General features: G+C 39.4%; 1 protein-coding gene across 11 annotated transcripts in view; it reads right to left on the bottom strand.

The window, feature by feature from the left end:
• Positions 1–17924, bottom strand: part of RPGRIP1L (RPGRIP1 like) — a 142080-nt gene that overhangs the window by 76858 nt on the left and 47298 nt on the right. For 9 of the 11 annotated variants that reach the window (XM_073307594.2, XM_073307593.2, XM_073307595.2 and 6 more), the window contains 5 exons: positions 10282–10388; positions 9998–10048; positions 6865–7044; positions 5438–5555; positions 2326–2778 (listed from right to left, as the gene is read on the bottom strand). In XM_073307594.2, the coding sequence (XP_073163695.1) occupies positions 2326–2778; positions 5438–5555; positions 6865–7044; positions 9998–10048; positions 10282–10388 (909 nt within the window). Of the gene's footprint in view, positions 1–2325; positions 2779–5437; positions 5556–6864; positions 7045–9997; positions 10049–10281; positions 10389–17924 lie in introns of those variants that run through there. The other 2 variants (XM_073307607.2, XM_073307604.2) reach the window with 2 other exon arrangements.

Here is a 17924-nt window from a genome sequence, read left to right as displayed (position 1 = left end):
ATATCTAGTGTGTCATGGAAATTTCCATCTGACACAATGAAAGAGAAGAGGAAGTTACTCACCTTGTGCAGTAACGATGGTTCTTCGCGATGTGTGTCCCTATGGGTGCTCCACTGTAGGTGTATGTGAGCCCCTGGGCCTCTAATTGGAGATTTTTGGTAGCAGTGTCCTTTAAGCCTGCGCATGTGCTCTACCTCCCTCATGGTCTGCCTCAAGGCTGTCTATCTAGCACTGTGTGGGCGAACCCCATCCACTTCCTTCTCTACTGCAGAGCCCTATAGAGAACTCGGAAGTAGAGGGGCAGAGGGTGGGTTGTGGAGCACCCATAGGGTGACACATCTCAAATCCCAAAAGGAGAAAAAAGGAAACTAACCATTAAGGAGAACAAAAGAAACAAAAACAACGACTACTTATGCTAATGACACAGATATGGAAGGGAGGACTGCTTGCTCTGTTCCAGGCCAAAAGGTGGTTGAGAAGGAAGTGAATGGGTTTCACTGGAGCAGTGCTAGATAGCCTCCAGGCAGACCAGGAGGGAGGGAGAGCACATACGCAGGCTCAACAGACACTGCTAACAAAGATCTCTGATTGGAAGCACAGGGGCGCACATACACCTACAGGGGAGCACCCATAGGGACACTACTTGAAGAAGAACCCTGCCCATTCCTGAAATGTTCAAACGTAAATATCGACATTATGTAATAAATAACCAGAACAAACATCTATATCTCTTTGATGGCTCATTACTCTAGTATTATATGGTGAACTCCAATTGACTGATCTGAACTACAACCACTTTCCTTTCTCTACTGACCAAGGAAACGGTTTACTTAAAATGACAATTTGGTTAGCTATAAAGCACTGATGTTTAGCAGTATTTTGCTTTTAAATTGCATTCAGTACTAATACATGTGCAGTGTAGGCTGGGGCAGTGGAAAATAGGAAAGCAACACTGACATGTAAAGGTATAATGTATGTATAGGTGAAACAATCTGAAGACCCTGGGTGAAAGCCTATCCTCAATGAAGTAACAAGTTTTGACGCAAAACAAGGTAGGCAACTCCTCCAATTTGAGGAGCCTCTACTATATGCATGTGAAAGCAAATTTTAAAATATAAGAAACAGGACAAAATACAATGGGTGAGATTCTGGCGCCACTGAAATAATGGGAGTTTTGTAACGGACCTCAGTGGTGCCAATATTTCACCCAAAACCAATAGTAATCTTTGGGTATGGAAAAAATCTTTATATAACTTTAACTGTATAAAAGTCTAATGATTAAAGGTTATATTTAAATGCTTATGGTACAATGAAAAGCTGTCAACGTTGCATAGTTTTTGATATCTATTACATACACTACTTTAGATACCTAAAAGGATTTAAATAGTACTATAGTAGTATAATTCTATAATTTATTGTTCTGCTTACTATTATTTTTGCCCATATTTCTCTATAATAAAAAGTTAGTATTAGTCCTGGATTTTTTTCACATGGGTACAAGCACATTAATTCATAAATACCCTTCACAGGTGAGGTACAGTGAGGACTTCTGTTTTTTGGAGTTTATTAATTTACTTTTCAGAATTTACTTTTAACAATTTTTGAGTTTTATGTAGCTGTCCAAAAATTGGGGGTTTTCAGGGCTTTCTATTTGTATATATTGTAATGAGCAATCTTACTGCTTATGAAATGTTCCCTAGTGTGCTTCAGCATCGTATGTTTCAAACAGCGCTATGTTAAAGCACACTAGGGAACCTTTAGTGTGCAAAAGCGGGGTCTACAGAGACAAATTAATGTGGAACATGTAGTGTTCTTTAGAAGTCACATTCCCATAATCTAAATTACTGCTTCATGTCTTTAGATACAAGTAACCATTTCCAGTGTTATATTTTTCCAGTCTTTCTTTTTTTTTTACTTGGGGTGTTTTGTCTGTTAAAACCTAAAATCAGAAGCCCTAGGAAAGCAGAATCGAAAGAATCAACACATTATTTCCAGACTTGATAGTCCATCTTTGCTAGTTTAATTTATTCACATTGTCTCCTCTAATATATGTCATAGTCAGACACCACTACATTGTTATCACTGGTACACACATCCTGAGTGTTCATTCCATTATGGGCAAAATTGTTCCCGTCAGGACCTGCCCACAACTGCTAACTGACAAATGTGAAACATACATTCACATCCCAGAGCAGAATTTGGTCTTGTATATACAATATTTCTTTTTTTAAAGTTGTAAAACATGAATTCTGTGCTGTACAAATATGTACGGTTATAACTGTCAGTTAAAATATCACACATAATACACTTTGAAATGTTACTTACCAACTAAAATTGCTGTATTATAGATCCTGCCATTATTTTCCAAGATTTCATGGAACCTCAGCTGACATGCTGCAGCTGTTTCGTAATCTGTGCCAAAGGCATGATGAACCTCAAGTGTGATAGTGCTTTTCTGTATGTATTGCAAAAAGAAGTCATCCACGCGCACAAGATACTGTGAAGTGAAGTTATAGGATGGATGAAGATCACGAACTACTGGGGTTGTCTGTAGTTCAAAGTCATAAAATGCATATGTACAGAAAGTTGCAGGTTCCTGGTCACCAAAAGCACGCACAGCTTCTGTAGAAAATATCACTTTGCTGATGTGAATTTCGAACAGATTTTCTCCTCTTTCTAAGTGGACACTTTCATCAAATTCATCTACTGGATCCTCTGGCAGGATTTCTGGTCTGAATTTGTACTGTTTGGTACCATAGGCAATATCCTTTAGTTGAGCTACAACAAATAACATGAAATTGAGCTAAACATGAAAATCTTTTTCTTGTCATCAACAAATGCTGCAACAGAACTCGATTAAATGACTGAATACAGAGAAAATAAAGGGTAATTCAATAATGTTAAAAAATGTTATTCTTTTTTTCAAAACATTTCAGTGCTCCTAATCTGTATAATTGCTTCTAGGTATTAAATGATTCACAAGTTTTATATATGGGGCCTGGTGCTCATATAAGTCACGCTCGTAAAAATCAGGAATAACTCCACTGAAGTCAATGTAAATACACTGGTTTTACACCATACTTTCAGCGCACTGGGGTTAATAATCAATTGCAAGGCAGTTATGAGAAAGAAGCGTTAAAATGAAACATCTTTTTTTAAAAAGGGAGCCCTAGGTTAAAAAACACATCAGAGAGTTAAGCTACATATGTTTGCAGAGCTGGTCGAGGATTAATGACAGAGAAAGTTCTCTATAGAATGCATAGGGTATAAATATCTCCCACTGAGGCATATAGTGGGTCAATGCCTTCACCCTACTAGTCTGCCATCTTCCTGTTCCCACCTTGGCTCTGTTCAGGTAAGTCCATCTCCCTTTCTCCTCCCTTCTAATCAAATACATTTGGGACCCGTAAAAGAGCCTCATCCCCTTTTTCTTACTGACCAAAGACCCACTGCATTCAGGTGTGATGAAATTTTGCAGTTGAAGGCATTTTTGCAGTTGAAATATACAAAAGTAAGTAAGTATACAAAATAAGTTTTTTTTTTTTGTTGAAAGAGAAAATAATAAAACCAGGGCCCAAGTCACCATAATATTCTTCATAAATAGGATACACTTTTATAGCACATAAAAAGAATTGAAAAGGAGGACTTGTGGCACCTTAGAGACTAACCAATTTATTAGAGCATAAGCTTTCGTGAGCTACAGCTCACTTCTTCAGATGCATATCGTGGAAACTGCAGCAGGCTTTATATATACACAGAGAATATGAAACAATACCTATTCCCACCCCACTGTCCTGCTGGTAATAGCTTATCTAAAGTGATTTCCAGCACATTGAGCCATTATTAAAATGCTTATTTTCAGGGCAGAGTGGAAGAGGCCCTGGAGGATTTTTGCCTTCCTCTGTAGCATGGGGCATGGGTCACTTGCTGGAGGATTCTCTGCTCCTTGAAGTCTTTAAACCACGATTTGAGGACTCCAATAGCTCAGACATAGGTGAGAGGTTTATTGCAGGAGTGGGTGGGTGAGATTCTGTGGCCTGCGTTGTGCAGGAGGTCGGACTAGATGATCATAATGGTCCCTTCTGACCTTAGTGTCTATGAATCGTATTAGTCCTTGTTAGTTATTGCTTTTTTATTTTTACATGTAAAATCATATTTTAAATGAAAAAGAAAAACAAAGCTGGCTTCATTCAACTCAGCAATAATTTGTGAATTAATGGAAAGAATAAAATGAGTTTTGAAGAATTAAAAGAAGGTTAAATATTAGGAAATAATAGCGATTTCAAATGTAAACTTGAAAATAGAAAAACGAAAAAAACAATTGCATCTAATTTAATATTTTAGCAATAAGATAAAAATGCTGGAGTATTACTGTTTCTAATGTAAGACAAACCAGAGATGTTAATTACTTATGTACAGTGGAACCTCCAAGTTGCAAACACCAGAGTTATGAACTGACTAGTCAACCACACACCTCATTTGAAACTGGAGGTATACAATCATGCAGCAGCAGAGACAAGATGAAGGAAAAAAAAAAAGCAAATAAAGTAGAGTACTGTGTTAAACGTAAACTACTAAAAAAAATATAAAGGGTCAGCAGCATTTTTCTTCTACATAACATAGTAACATTTCTAAGCTGTATTAAGTCAATGTTCAGTTGTAAACTTTTGAAAATATCATAATGTTTCGTTAAGAGTTAGGAACATTTCAGAATTATGAACAACCTCCGTTCCCAAGGTGTTTGTAACTCTGAGCTTCTACTGTATAACATTTTCTCATACTTGAGATCTCTCTTTTGAGGCAAACATGTGAACTGGTTGCTCTGAAAACCTTTCCAATTTTGCCAATTATGCATAAAGTGACACCAATATTTGCAGTACAACACTATACTTTTTGTGGTGAATACTGCAAATACTGTAGTTGCATTATTTAGTTATTTTATAGAATTGCAAGTGTTTAAGAAGGACTGCTGTACTACATATTATGATATCTATATGGAGGAAGGGGTTAAATTCATTATTATACTGTAGTATCTTGCAGGTATATTAGGCAGTGATTTCTGGTTTTTAGGGGCACTCACCATTGTAAGAGGTTGATACATTTTCAATATACAGTATAATACACATCACAAACTAGTTCTACCCTTATTCTGGAATAGCTGCTTCATAGACAGCTACTTTTTACAGGGTTTTGCTTCTTTGGCTGCTGGTTTTATTTTCAACTTTGAAGTCAATGAGACACTATATGGACAAAGGGATGGATCCGTGCTAGTGGATCCCAAAGCTAGATGTTGCCTTCTAGTTTTAGGAACAGAAAGATCCTATGAGGATGATATTCAGATTACTAACAAATTTAAAAACAATAAATGTTTAAATCCTAATAATTTTTGGCAGATTAGCGATATCAAATAGGATCAAAAACTGGATTAAAAATGTACCTTCTAATTTTCGGATGCGTGCAGCCCTAATGTCAAGAAGATGGACATACTGTTCAAGTTTTAACTCATAATCTTGCTGTAAACCCTCCATCTTCTGCGTTACTGCTTCAACTTCAGTCTGAAAGAATATTAGTAAAGATAGTATATTCTGATAATTTATCATATGTGGGGGAAAAGGTCTCATTTCCTTTTTTTGGAAGAGTTAAACAATATAATATTATTGACAGAAATATTCTAAATTATGTACAAGGACAGACGTCAACTGTTGAAATTGAAGAATTAATTTTGGGGAAAACTGGACAACTCAGGGGACTAATAATGGAATATAGATTAGGTCAATTAGTATCAATTTAAAAAAAAATCAACATTTATTGTTCCAAGTATCTGCAATAAGAATAGTATCTCCCTATTGCTTAGGAGAGCAGAGATTGTGGTACTGTAGTAACTACAGACTGGCAAACACTGACTTTTTAAGTGCACTCATTCTAATGCTTCTAGATCACCTCTAGTCAGCCCAGATTGGTAGGGGAAGAGCTGTTACCACTTTTGTATACATTATGCCACAGTTTTAGAGTAGTCACCATTTCTTTGGCACAAACCATGGAGTTACAATGATGACTAACAGAAAAAAATCATTTAAATTCAAGATTGAACCCATATTTTGAGACTATGCAAAAATAGCAACCATTTCCGATTAATTAACACAACAACCTATTCTAATTCCAACAGAAATAGACTCAGGCCTGGTCTACACCGAGGGGTAATGCATCCCATGGGGGTTGATTTCTAAAGCACAAATATGTTGCGTATTAAATGGTTTGTGTGAACCCTGATGGTGTGCTGTACAGGTTCCCTAATGTGCTTTAATACTGCTCTGTGTAGTCAAGCCTCATTTTTAACAATAGTGATTAGATTTCAAATTTTTATGGGTTTAGAATGACATCCATTACATGAACAAGGTCTGCAGTTCCATAGCAGAGATGAGTTTGCCAGAGGAGGCGTGAACAGAGTAGCTGACTGGGCCAGAAGCTTTGCTTTGCCTGTATACTTCAAATCAGAACTCACATATAGTCACAAATAGGCTTGTATTCAAGGAATGCGCAAGCAGAGGAAGCTTACAACTATGTGGATCCTGTGGACTAAACCGAACATTGCAGATGCAAACAGGCTACGCTGTCCCTGGCTATGGAATGTGGATTTCATCCACTCCCATCCCTCTGAATTTCACCCTTATAGCCAATGTTTATCACAATGGGAAATCTCCCAATGACCTCAAATATATCAATATTTAGTTCTTTATGCTGAAAACTTCCTCAATTCACAAGTCTTAACCATTAATTAAGATTTCGTGATAGTGAAAAAAATTAAGGTGCTGCTAATATTAGTATTTTGTTATAGGTTATTTTCCACTGTGAACAGTTTAGTACCTGATAATCTTTGTTAATTTTATGCTGCACAATTAACATATTCCGTGTCTTTTCAAGTTCTTGCACTGTTTCTGCATGTGTTATTTGAAGTTCCCGCATGGCATATTCCATGTCTTTGTGGACGTCATCTTCTATTTTCTCTAAAAAGGTAAGGTCCCCATTCTTCCGCTGTTTGCGAACCTACAAGAAAAAGTTTATATTTTATTATTGGAGAACAATTCTGCAGTACAATTTGGTGTTTGCTTGCATGGTTTAATCTACTGTGAACAAGACACTAAGACACAGGATATTCAGTCTTATTCTGGCAACAAAATAAACTATTATAGGACTAATTCTGTGAGTTTCCAAGTGCCCCCTGCCAGTGCCTGGGAAAAAAGTTAGTTCAGCACCTCTCAGGACTTTGCACTATCCTATATTTCATTGTCTATGTGGAACCAGTGACATCACACAAGATACCTAGAAGAAATCAAATCTCTATTCATCAACTGAAAGTAATAAATTTCTACAGATTTACTTTAGGTATCATTAACGACAATGACTTGATGACTTAGCAGTAAGAATTGAAAGATAACATACAGTCTTTCCAAAATTCTGTAAATATTTTGGTAACGTGAAGAATCAGCCATACACACACACACACACACACACACACATGGAAAAGCCACAAATAAGCCACAAGTTTACAATTGTCCTTTACATGGCCCAAAGCTGTACAGTTTTAACAAATTTCAGAGTAACAGCCGTGTTAGTCTGTCTTTGCAAAAAGAAAAGGAGTACTTGTGGCACCTTAGAGACTAACCAATTTATTTGAGCACGAGCTTTCGTGAGCTACAGCTCACTTCATCAGATGCATACCGTGGAAACAAAGCAATTGAAAAGACTTGATACAAAGGATCTGAAGACTTTTGCCAAGTTGAAAAGATCCAATCCATTAATGCAACTGACTAGAAATTAAGGCAAGATCTTAAAAAATATTAGTGTCTAAAGTTCATCTCCTAAATCCTTATTTAGGATCTAATTCTTAAATTAGATCCTGCATCAGCACAGAGCTGTTATTAACTTTAAAAGAAGTGCATCCATATGGATCTCCTGGCAGTACAGGGACCCTGGGCAGCTACATATGACAGTTTCCCTGGCCTTGTGCAGCTCCTTCATCTGTACTGGACATCCAAAGCACATTAAAGCTTCTGGATGCTTGGCACTTTTGAAAATCAAGACAACTTTCGTAAGTGCCTAAATACAAATTTAGGATGCTAATGTTCGGCATCCATTTTTTAAAATTTTTGTCTAAACCTGCTTCTCCAAAATTGGTTTCTGATTTTTTGTAGTATGAGAAATCCGATTCTTGGATGTCATGATCTTATTATGACATAAGTATCATCCATCATAAGAAGGTCACTCCCAGCACTGATACCTCCCTCTACACCTAAACCCTTACCAAAAGAGAAAGTTACTAAAAATCTTTTAAAAACCCACCCCATGAGTGTTTTGTACCCAAAAAGCAACAAGCGTGAGAGATTCTTTAAACTACTTAAGGACTTGGCCAGTGCTACTGATTTTACATGGAAGGTGCTCATATACTACTGTTATGGGGCCCAGTATAAAACCCAAAAATTCAAATCAATCAATCAATCAGCTAATCCCAATGTAATTTGCTACTTTGATTTTATAGCATTTGGATTATTACAGTTTTGAAGATGATGACGTCATCAGTGTAAATTTAATCAGATTAAGTGCTGTTTGTCAATTCTGCATTATTACAGGCTCATCCAAAATATTCAGACTAATGAAAATACAGAGTCCTGTTAAGTTCAGCAAAACAGACCGTATGGGTGTCTCATGGAAAACACTGAAAAATATTGTATTGTAGATACAACTCTAATTATGTTATTATTTACTTTGTTTAGCTTTCTTTTTAATTCCCTGTTTTACTCTTCAGGATTAATGACATCTGAGAGGATTGCTTTTCTATTGTGAGGGCACGCTCATGCAGAGGTATATTTATCACCTCTTTTATTCAACACATATATATGGGCTATTAGGCAGGCTGGTGAGGAGACATGAGTTGGAATATATTCTCAAATATGGCTTATGTGAAGCATCTTTATTATGGGGGCTGAATCACGTATTAGTTAATACAGAGTTATTATTCTTGTGGTGCTTTCTATGCTTTTTTAAAAAAAAACTGGTATGACCCCTAAAGTCCAGGTCAAGTGACTCTTCTCCCCCTTTTTTTTTATTTTAAATAAAGGAAATCTATATGCATAGAAAGAGTTTTAGTTGGAAGACCTCATTGGCTTTTTCACCCAAGATCATAATCCTTTACATTGCCTCAGCCACTGACACTACGGTTTACAATACTAGTGGGATATTAATACTTTTTCTATTCCAGTCTTTTAAAAAAAAGTTTAGAATAGTGATTTGTTTGTTTGTGGATCTTTTGATTTTAGAAATGGTATTTATCTTTAAGAGTCCAAGATGGATCATATGTGAATCTTTTAAAAGAAAAAAAATAAATAAAAAGGATTCGCCTGAACACAGGAAACATTCACTTCATTTCAGTCTTGCTGTAAACAACAGAATTACAAACGATGTGCAAGAGAAAAAAAGGATTTTTCTGGTTCTTTTATAAATAAGCAGGAACAGGTGTTCAGGAACCAGAAAGCATCTTTTTATCGTGCTTTCAGAGCTTAACATTTTAGTTTGGAGTATACTTCCATTGCCTTCAAAATTAGTGAGCGAAAAGTTGTTTTTGATCAGCACTGTGACAGGGTAAAGTAATAAATAAACAAACAAAGAGCAACCCTTTTCACTGAAAAAAAAAAAAAAAGGTAAAGTTTTGAAAGCAATTGTCTACCGACCTGGCCTAATTCACTTTTGGTGTTATTATGAAATATGTACATAACCTAAATAAATTTCATCCTGCCGTCTTTTCCTCTCTCCCTTCTGCTTTCCTGTCACAGGAGAGTGACATATGCACATGTACGAACAAGAAGCACTAGCTACTAAAAGATGCACAAACGATTCACCTCTTGAAGGCTGAGGCATTGTGTAGAGAACATGCAAAAGTCATCACAGAGTTAAAAAGTAGAGTGGGACAGACCAAAACGTGATCAATTTCTGTATAAGTTACCTTTATAAGCATGAGAGCTTCACTGAGTTCTGCCATTTCAGTATCACTCTCCTGAAACAGAAATAGTCAATAAAAGGTGTTATCAGATGTGAATGAATAATGGAGAGATACATTCAGAATAACATGGTGCATTCTCACTAAACATGACACTTTGCCTGATATCATAAATAAATAAACTCCATCATACTTCTGCATTCTTTTGGTTTTGCTTTTAAGAGTACTTGCCATATGCATAAAACATAGAAAGCTTTTTTTGGTCATTTTCTAAACAGAAAAAAGTTTACCTTGGTGAAAAACTTCATGTGATTTTTCAGTTCATCTAGCTGTTGCTTGTGTTCCAGATAACGCAATTGCAGTTCTTTGTTCTCTTGGGTCAGCTTCTCATTTTGGTCTTATTAAACAAAAAACAAACACCATACTCCATTTAATCCAATATAACTCAAAAAGTTGTGATACTGATTTTCAAATCTACCTCTATATAATAAATGCATTTTTAAATATTTGTCCCCCATTCCTTATACGTAGCAAGTCATATGGTCTTAGCTAGTTGAAAAATGAGGTTGAACATAGGTTTTCTTGACCTGGTAGTTGGAACTAATATTGGGAGGGTTGTTCTTACTGATATTAAAGCTCAACTCAATGCATTAAAAAAAAATCTACATTTAAAAAGAAGCATATTGAAATACAGGGAAACCTTGATCATCATCACACTAAGTATTTTCAACTATTTTTGTGTGATATTCTTAGTCAACCATTAACTCATCTGGCATGGGGTGTAAAGATTTCCCCAAATTATCCACTAACATGCAATTAAATCTGTATCAATAGCTAGCAAGCTTTAATAGGAATTTTGCATCAGTAAGGATGAAGTATAGAAACTTCAGGATTAGGCCAAATGATTTAAAATCAATTTAGTTCTACCAGTGCAACTTTTCTAATATAGACCAGTCCTACATTTAAGCCTTTTCCAAATACAGATGTAGAAAATGTCTACCACTTTCTTTGGTTTATTGCAATGTTTTCTATAATGTGTATTCCTCCTCCCGTGACTATCTACTGAGGGTCCCAAAATTATATTCCCTCACCAATTGCTGTAATATTATACATTAATTTTCTTGGTTGGAGATACAGTCAACTTGATGTGCAAGCATTAGCTTTTGCAATTCCCATTTGTACTAACAGGAGTTGATTGGATAAAACACTACACATTTAGTTGAGAGTATATCCTTCTCCTTTCAAGAAAATAGTCTCTGACAGCCTCTTAGTGCTAAGACCTTTTCTGTTGACCTCAAGACATGCTCCATAGCTTATCTATATTTACAGAGTTGCTTTTTAATTCTGAGGACTAAACTCAGCAGATACCAGAGATCCTAGTTCTGAAGGTTTCAAATACTGGCATTAAACTAATTTTTTTTTCTGTATTTATATGACACAATCACTAAAATTAAGGGAACTCATCAGCTAAATCAACTTTCCTGTATACAGCCATCTCAACTGATATGCCTTTCAACCCAAAAATCATAATGGGCAAACATACTCTCTCCCAGTACAAAACACTCATTTTCAATTGCAATACAGAACCACTAGCAATGGTTTAATTCTCTACAACCATGGAGAAAACATGGAGTGTGTGTGTGTGGGGCGGGGGGGGGGGGGTCAGCAAATACTCCTCCCCAGGCACACAAATCCTGTGGTGGTGGCTGCACTAATAGCAACAGCAGCAGCAACTAGGCCTCCTTCCCCCTAACACAAGCTGCGACACGAGCAGTCTCTCTAGACTCAAGAAGACATCATTGCACCAATTTACACTTGGGTTACTTCTTAGAGGGTTATCTTCACAACTCTAAGTGCTATAGAAACACTCTCCTCTTCTTTTTGCGAATACAGACTAACTCGGCTGTTACTCTGAAACCTATCTTTCTTATGCAAAAGCTTAAACTTGTGGGTAGTACGTGGTCAGGAAAGATCCACCTCATGGAAGTGGGTGAGAGGACTTTTCAAGCCCTTATATACTAATTACATACAAGCAAATGAAGTTAAATTGATGTCCTTTAGGTTGAAAAGTCAAGCACTCGAGTTAAGAAATATTCCATATGGTGCTCCCAAAGGAGGGGACTGGGCCACTGAGACCGTGTTCTGGGGGTGAAGGGAGGGTTGTTGGGAGAATGCCCAGCCCAGCTCTCTCCCACCCTCCTGGAGAGACTGTCTACTCCATGGATTACTTGTGCAGTGTGTGTGGTATGATTACTTCAGTACCAGTAGGAGCCCACCCTTACATTAGAATGTTAATGTTCTGTTATTACTTTGTCAGGCTGACAAAATTTTCCTGAACAATGCAAGTAACAGAAAGGAAGAGGTGATTTGCAAAAGATATGCTCTAGGAATTATTTGGGGGAAGTTCTGTTGTCTGTGTTATACAGGAGGTCAGTCTAGATAATCAGAATGGTCCATTCTGGTCTTGGAATCTATGAATTTATGAAAAAAGTTTCTCTCACTGAAATCTGAACAGAATTTCATGGAACAAACTTAAGGCATTTCTCAGACCCACTCCTTACTTCTAAATTAGCAATAATCAGCAGCTTCTGCCAATCACAACAGTCTTGTATTCAAAAGTAGCAATATTTTACTTTTTAAAAAATATGTCCTTCTAACACAGAATTATTTGCCAGCATGTAGGAGAATATTTTGGCAAAACAAACAATTTTCAAAGCCCCTTTGTGCAAATATCCTCAGCTGTAATCACTACACACATTGTGCTGATCCAGGGGTCGGAAACCTTCATCACGCGGCCCACCAGGGTAATTGCTGGCGGGCCGTGAGACATTTTGTTTATGCTGACCATCGGCAGGCACGGCTCCCCACAGCTCCCAGTGGCCGCGGTTCGCCGTTCCTGGCCAATGGGAGCTGCGGGAAGCGGCAGCTAGCATCTGTGCTGATCTATGCATTCCTGTTAAAAATAGAAAGAATTTAAATAAGCTGGCCATTAAACCTGTAGTTAATTTAAACATTAGATAGCTTTTAAATATTCCTCCCCACATATTCACAAAATCTGAAACTCATCTGTACTTTGAATAAAAATTAAGTCTGTATTTTCTCTAAATGAATACACTGAACTCTTCATGCCAACCCATCAGTGTTAAATTGAAAGTGGCGGTGGAGAGGAAAAATGAAAAAAATGGTTAATAACTGTTCTGTAACTGTTGTTCTTTGAGATGTGTTGCACATGTCCATTCCACTTCAGGTATGTGCACATCCAGTGCACTAGTATCCGAGATTTTCCCCTTATTAATATCCGTCAGGTTGGTGCACTTGCTCTCTGCTGTCTCATGCTTGTACAATGATATAAAGGGCAAAGCTGCCCTGACTGTACTCAGTTCCTTCTTCCCAGACAGACTCCAAGAAGGGCGGGTCATGGAATGGACATGTGCAACACACTTCAAAAAACAGGAGTTCAAGCTTTACAAATGTCCAGAAGAAGCACTTCAGCTAGAAAGGCTGCAAAGGCTGTGTGTGACCTGGTTAAATGGACTAGCCACTTGTTTGGTGGAGTTATATTCACCATGTTCTATAGCACAAACATATCCTGGAGGCAATCCATGATGAGAGTCTCTGAGATGAGACTGGAAGACCCTTCATCCTGTCCACAAGTGCCGCAAATAGTGTGAGGACAATCTAAACAATGTAGTCCTGTCCAAGTAGAATGCTAACACTTTCCCAACATCCAGAGCGTGGAGTTTCTCCTCACCTTTTTGAGCATGAAGCTTAGGGAAGAAAGTTAGTAAATATATTGCCTGATTGATGTGAAGTGAGAAACCACTTTGGCCAGAAACTGGATGAAGGCAAAAGTATATCTTGTCATTACAGAAGATTGTATATGGTGGGACAGATACCATAGCTCTCAATTCACCTACTCTCCTAGCCAAGGTAATTGCCATCAAAAAGGCTATCTTCATTGAGAATGGGGCAATGAACAGGTGGCCAGCAGTTCAAAGGGAGGGCTCATTAATTTTGCTAACACTAGTTTTAAGTACCAAAGGGAAAATATATCCCCAGGTAGAAGATCTTATTTGGTCCAGACCCTTCAAAAACACAATTGACATGGGATTATAGAAGAGAGAGCAATCATCACTTGGAGGGTGGAAACCTGAGATAGCTGCTAGGTGAACACTGATGGAACTAATGGCAAGAGCTTGTTGTTTCAGGTATAACAAAAAGTTCAGCTCATATTGTATTGAAGCCCGGACTGGGGAAACCTCTTTTTGCTGAGACCAGATGGAGACTCTCTTCAATTTCGATGGATAAGAGTTCCTAGTAAAAGGCTTCCTATTATTCAAAAGGATGTTTTGAACAGATCTCCTCCTGAGCTGTTAACCATGGAGCATCCAGGCTGTAAGGTGAAGGGCCTCTAGGCTGGTATGGAGAAGGAAACTATAGTCATGTGAGATCAGTTCTGGGTCTAGGAGTAGTGTCAACAGAGCCCTAGCTGAGAGGCTTAGCAGAGTACAAAACCAATGCTGGTAAGGCCATGTCAATACTATAAGCATCACTCAAGCATAGACCTGCTTGATTTTTAACATTCTGAGTAGGAGAGGAATTGAAGGATATGCATTCATGAGATTATCTTTCCAGAGCAACAGGAAAGCATCCTTATGAGCAGATGAATTCTCTGTAACTTGAAGTCTTTAAAACATGATTTGAGGACTTCAGTAACTCAGCCAGAGGTTAGGGGGTCTATTACAGAAGTGAGTGGGTGAGGTTCTGTGGCCTGCAATGGGCAGGAGGTCAGAGGAGATGATCATGATGATCCCCTCGGACCTTAAAGTATATGAGTCTTTGAGAGACCTGCTCGTGAATAAAACTGATGACAGTTCCTGTCGATGCAGATTGAGAACAGGTCAATATGGGGAATTCCCCACAGTTAGAAAATGAACCTGACTGTATCTGGGCAGAATCCACTTGTTTGTACTTGTGAAAGACCTACTCAGTTGGGTCTGCTGGACTGTTCTGTACAGCCGGAAGGTGTGAGGCTTTGAGATGGACTGAGTTGATACAAAAAGTTCCAGAGCAGCATTGCTTCTTGGCAAAGAAGGGTCCATCTGGCCCCTTTCTGTCTGTTCACATAGAACATGGCTGCTGTATTGTCCGTAAATACTAGTAAATCCCTTCCTTTGATATGGGGAAAGAAAGTGTCACAAACTACACAAATGGCTCTCAGTTATCTTATATTTGTATGGAGAACTAAATCTTCCACCTGATCATAGTCTTTGAGTCTGCAAAGATTCCAGGTGGGTCCCGCAATCTATGAGCAGAGGAGTCTATAAATAAAGTCAAAGTCAGTTAAGAGGAAGCAAATGGAACACCTACACATACATTGGATAGGTCTATCCATTAGTGAAAAGAGGCTAAGATACCATGTATATGGGTACTCAAACCACCATATGCAGTGAATGATAATTTGGGGAGTACACAAAGCTCAGCCAGCACTGCAGCTTCCTAAGATGAAGCCTGTCATGTCAATCCATGTAAGTATATGTCCCCATATGTCCCAGGAGGCCGAAGGAATTCTGAACTGTTGCAGTAGGATAGTGATGTGGCTTGGAGTTCCTCTCTGTCTGTGTCAGAGGGAGGCCACTGTGCTTTGCTACACCACCTAATGGCTGAGGGCTGATCAACTGAGGATTAGCAATATAAGTCAGTAAGGAGTCTGTAGCCAGCCCTCTGGCTGGGGTAGGCAGCAAACAGTGCCAAGCTCAGCCCCCTGGGTGGGGCAGAACAGAGGCAGTCTGTGGCCCAGCTCCCTGGCTATGCAGATAGCAAATAGGCCTAAGTCCCCGGCTAGGGCAGACAAATGAACGCAGGCCATCCAGCCTAAGTTGGGGAGGCTGCAACCCCAGGATGGGGACCTAGGCCCATCATACTCCACTGGGTCTCATCCCAGGGCCTTAGCAGTGGCGGGGAATAGCACCACTGGGTCAGTGGGGATCCTGCTGAAACCATGACTTCAGCAAACACAACTGGACTAATGTCTGGTTTCCCTGGGCTACTTCCTACCCTACCTGGTCGTAGGGCTTCGTTGCTCACGGGCCCTTGGGCTCCTAGGCAGCCAGCAGTTCCAGCAGCTCCTTGGATTACTCGCTGAGCGGCAGCACCTCCAGATACTTGTTGGGCAGTAGCTCCTCCAGATATTTGCAAGACAGCTGCTCCTCGGGGTGTTATTCCAGAGACAGGGGTTGACACAGCTCAGTCCCTGGCTCAGGGCTAGCAGCAAGGTAGCAGCAGCATCCGACTCCTTCACTGTCTCTCCCTCAACTAAGCTGCAGGCCCACCCTTTTATACAGCCTGTTCCTCCCCTCTGCTTCCGGTCCAAGGGGCGGGTCCACCAGGAGATGGGGAGTGATTCCTCACTGTCTGCGACAGAGGGAGGCCACTCCGCCTCACTAAAGATAGGTCTTCAGCTGTAATGAATGGCCAGCATCATCTAGAATCCAGTTTGTGGGAGGAATGTCCTTGCTTCCACAGAATCAAAAACTGATCCTATAAACTCTATTCTCTGAACACGAGAGGATTGACTCTTCTTTACTGATCAGCAATCCTAGCATGCCAAAGGTAGATTGGATCATGGCCATGCTGGACAGTACCTGGCTCTTGAATCAGCCTCTCACCAGCCAGTCATCCAGATACAGCACACTAGAGCTCCTAATTTCCTCAGGAACACAGCCACATGCTGTGTAAAAACACACTGAGCTGCAGAGAGGCCAAATGGCGGACTGCAAACTGGTAGTGGGATCAGTTGACCATAAAACTGACGTATTTCCTGTGGCTTTGATGTATTGCTACATGGAATTGTGCCTCCTTTAAGTTGATGGCAACCTACTAGTTGCCAGAACCCAGGGAGGGGATCATGGAAGCCAGAGTGACCATGCAAAACTTTATTTTCTTTAGATATCTGTTGAGCTCCTTCAGTTCTAGTATTGATCTGAAATCTCCTTTACTTTTTAGATTAGGAAGTAGCAAGAATAAAACCCCTTTCTTCTGTGAAAAGGAGAAACTTCTTCTATGGCTCCCAACAGAAGGGGAAATTGTACCTCCTGAAGGAGAATTCCTTCATGAGAGTGGTCCCTGAAAAGGGACAGAGAAGAGGGGCAGAAATAAACTGAAGGGTGTATCCCAATTCCACCATAATTAAAAGGCTATGAAGCCTATCATCAATATGCTGTGAAAAAGCATTAGTCCCTCAAAAAGGAGATGCTGAATGGTTCGTTGGACCTCCTGAAGAAGATCGATAGCCATGAATATCTACGTATTATAATGGCTGATGCCACGGCTCAAGCAGCAAAATCTGCAGCACCCAAAGAAGCTTGAAGAAAGGTCCTGGCCACCATCTTTCCCTCATCCACCACAGCTAGAAACTCTTGCCTGGCCTTCTCTGGCAACTTGTCCATAAATTTTAAAACATTGTCCCAGAGGGAGAAATAACCCTCCAGTAATTCTTGGGGATTAGCAATGCGGATCAAGCTTCTTTGCATCTTTTGATTTTGCAGTAAATTGCAGCAGATTGTTCACCTTCAGTACTGAGCCTGGTACCAGGAGTGGCTTCTTGTGGCTCTCGACAGGAAGGATTGTGATAACTACTGTAACATGTAGAGCAGGGAGGATGCAAAGACGATCTGGAGGCAGCTGGAACCCCCCAGGGTTCCAATATGGCCAGTGGTATGGTCCCAAAACCCAATTTCTTACAGCCTAAAGTTCTCTAATGGCAGGCCAATGCGGAGCTTCCACTGGATACCAGGGGTGAAAACCCCTCAGAGAGGAGCGATGGCTAACGTGATGTGGCTGACACACATACAAGGCAGCTTCTGACTCGGAACCAGATTCATTTGACCAATGAAGTGCAGCACCTTTTGGTGCCAGAGAGGACAGCATCGGA

Source organism: Lepidochelys kempii, chromosome 12, assembly GCF_965140285.1.
Source record: "Lepidochelys kempii isolate rLepKem1 chromosome 12, rLepKem1.hap1, whole genome shotgun sequence".
In the NCBI taxonomy this organism is placed as follows: Eukaryota; Metazoa; Chordata; order Testudines; family Cheloniidae; genus Lepidochelys; species Lepidochelys kempii.
The sequence above is the reverse complement of the archived record's forward strand: the minus strand, read 5'-3'. Positions and strand labels throughout refer to the sequence as shown.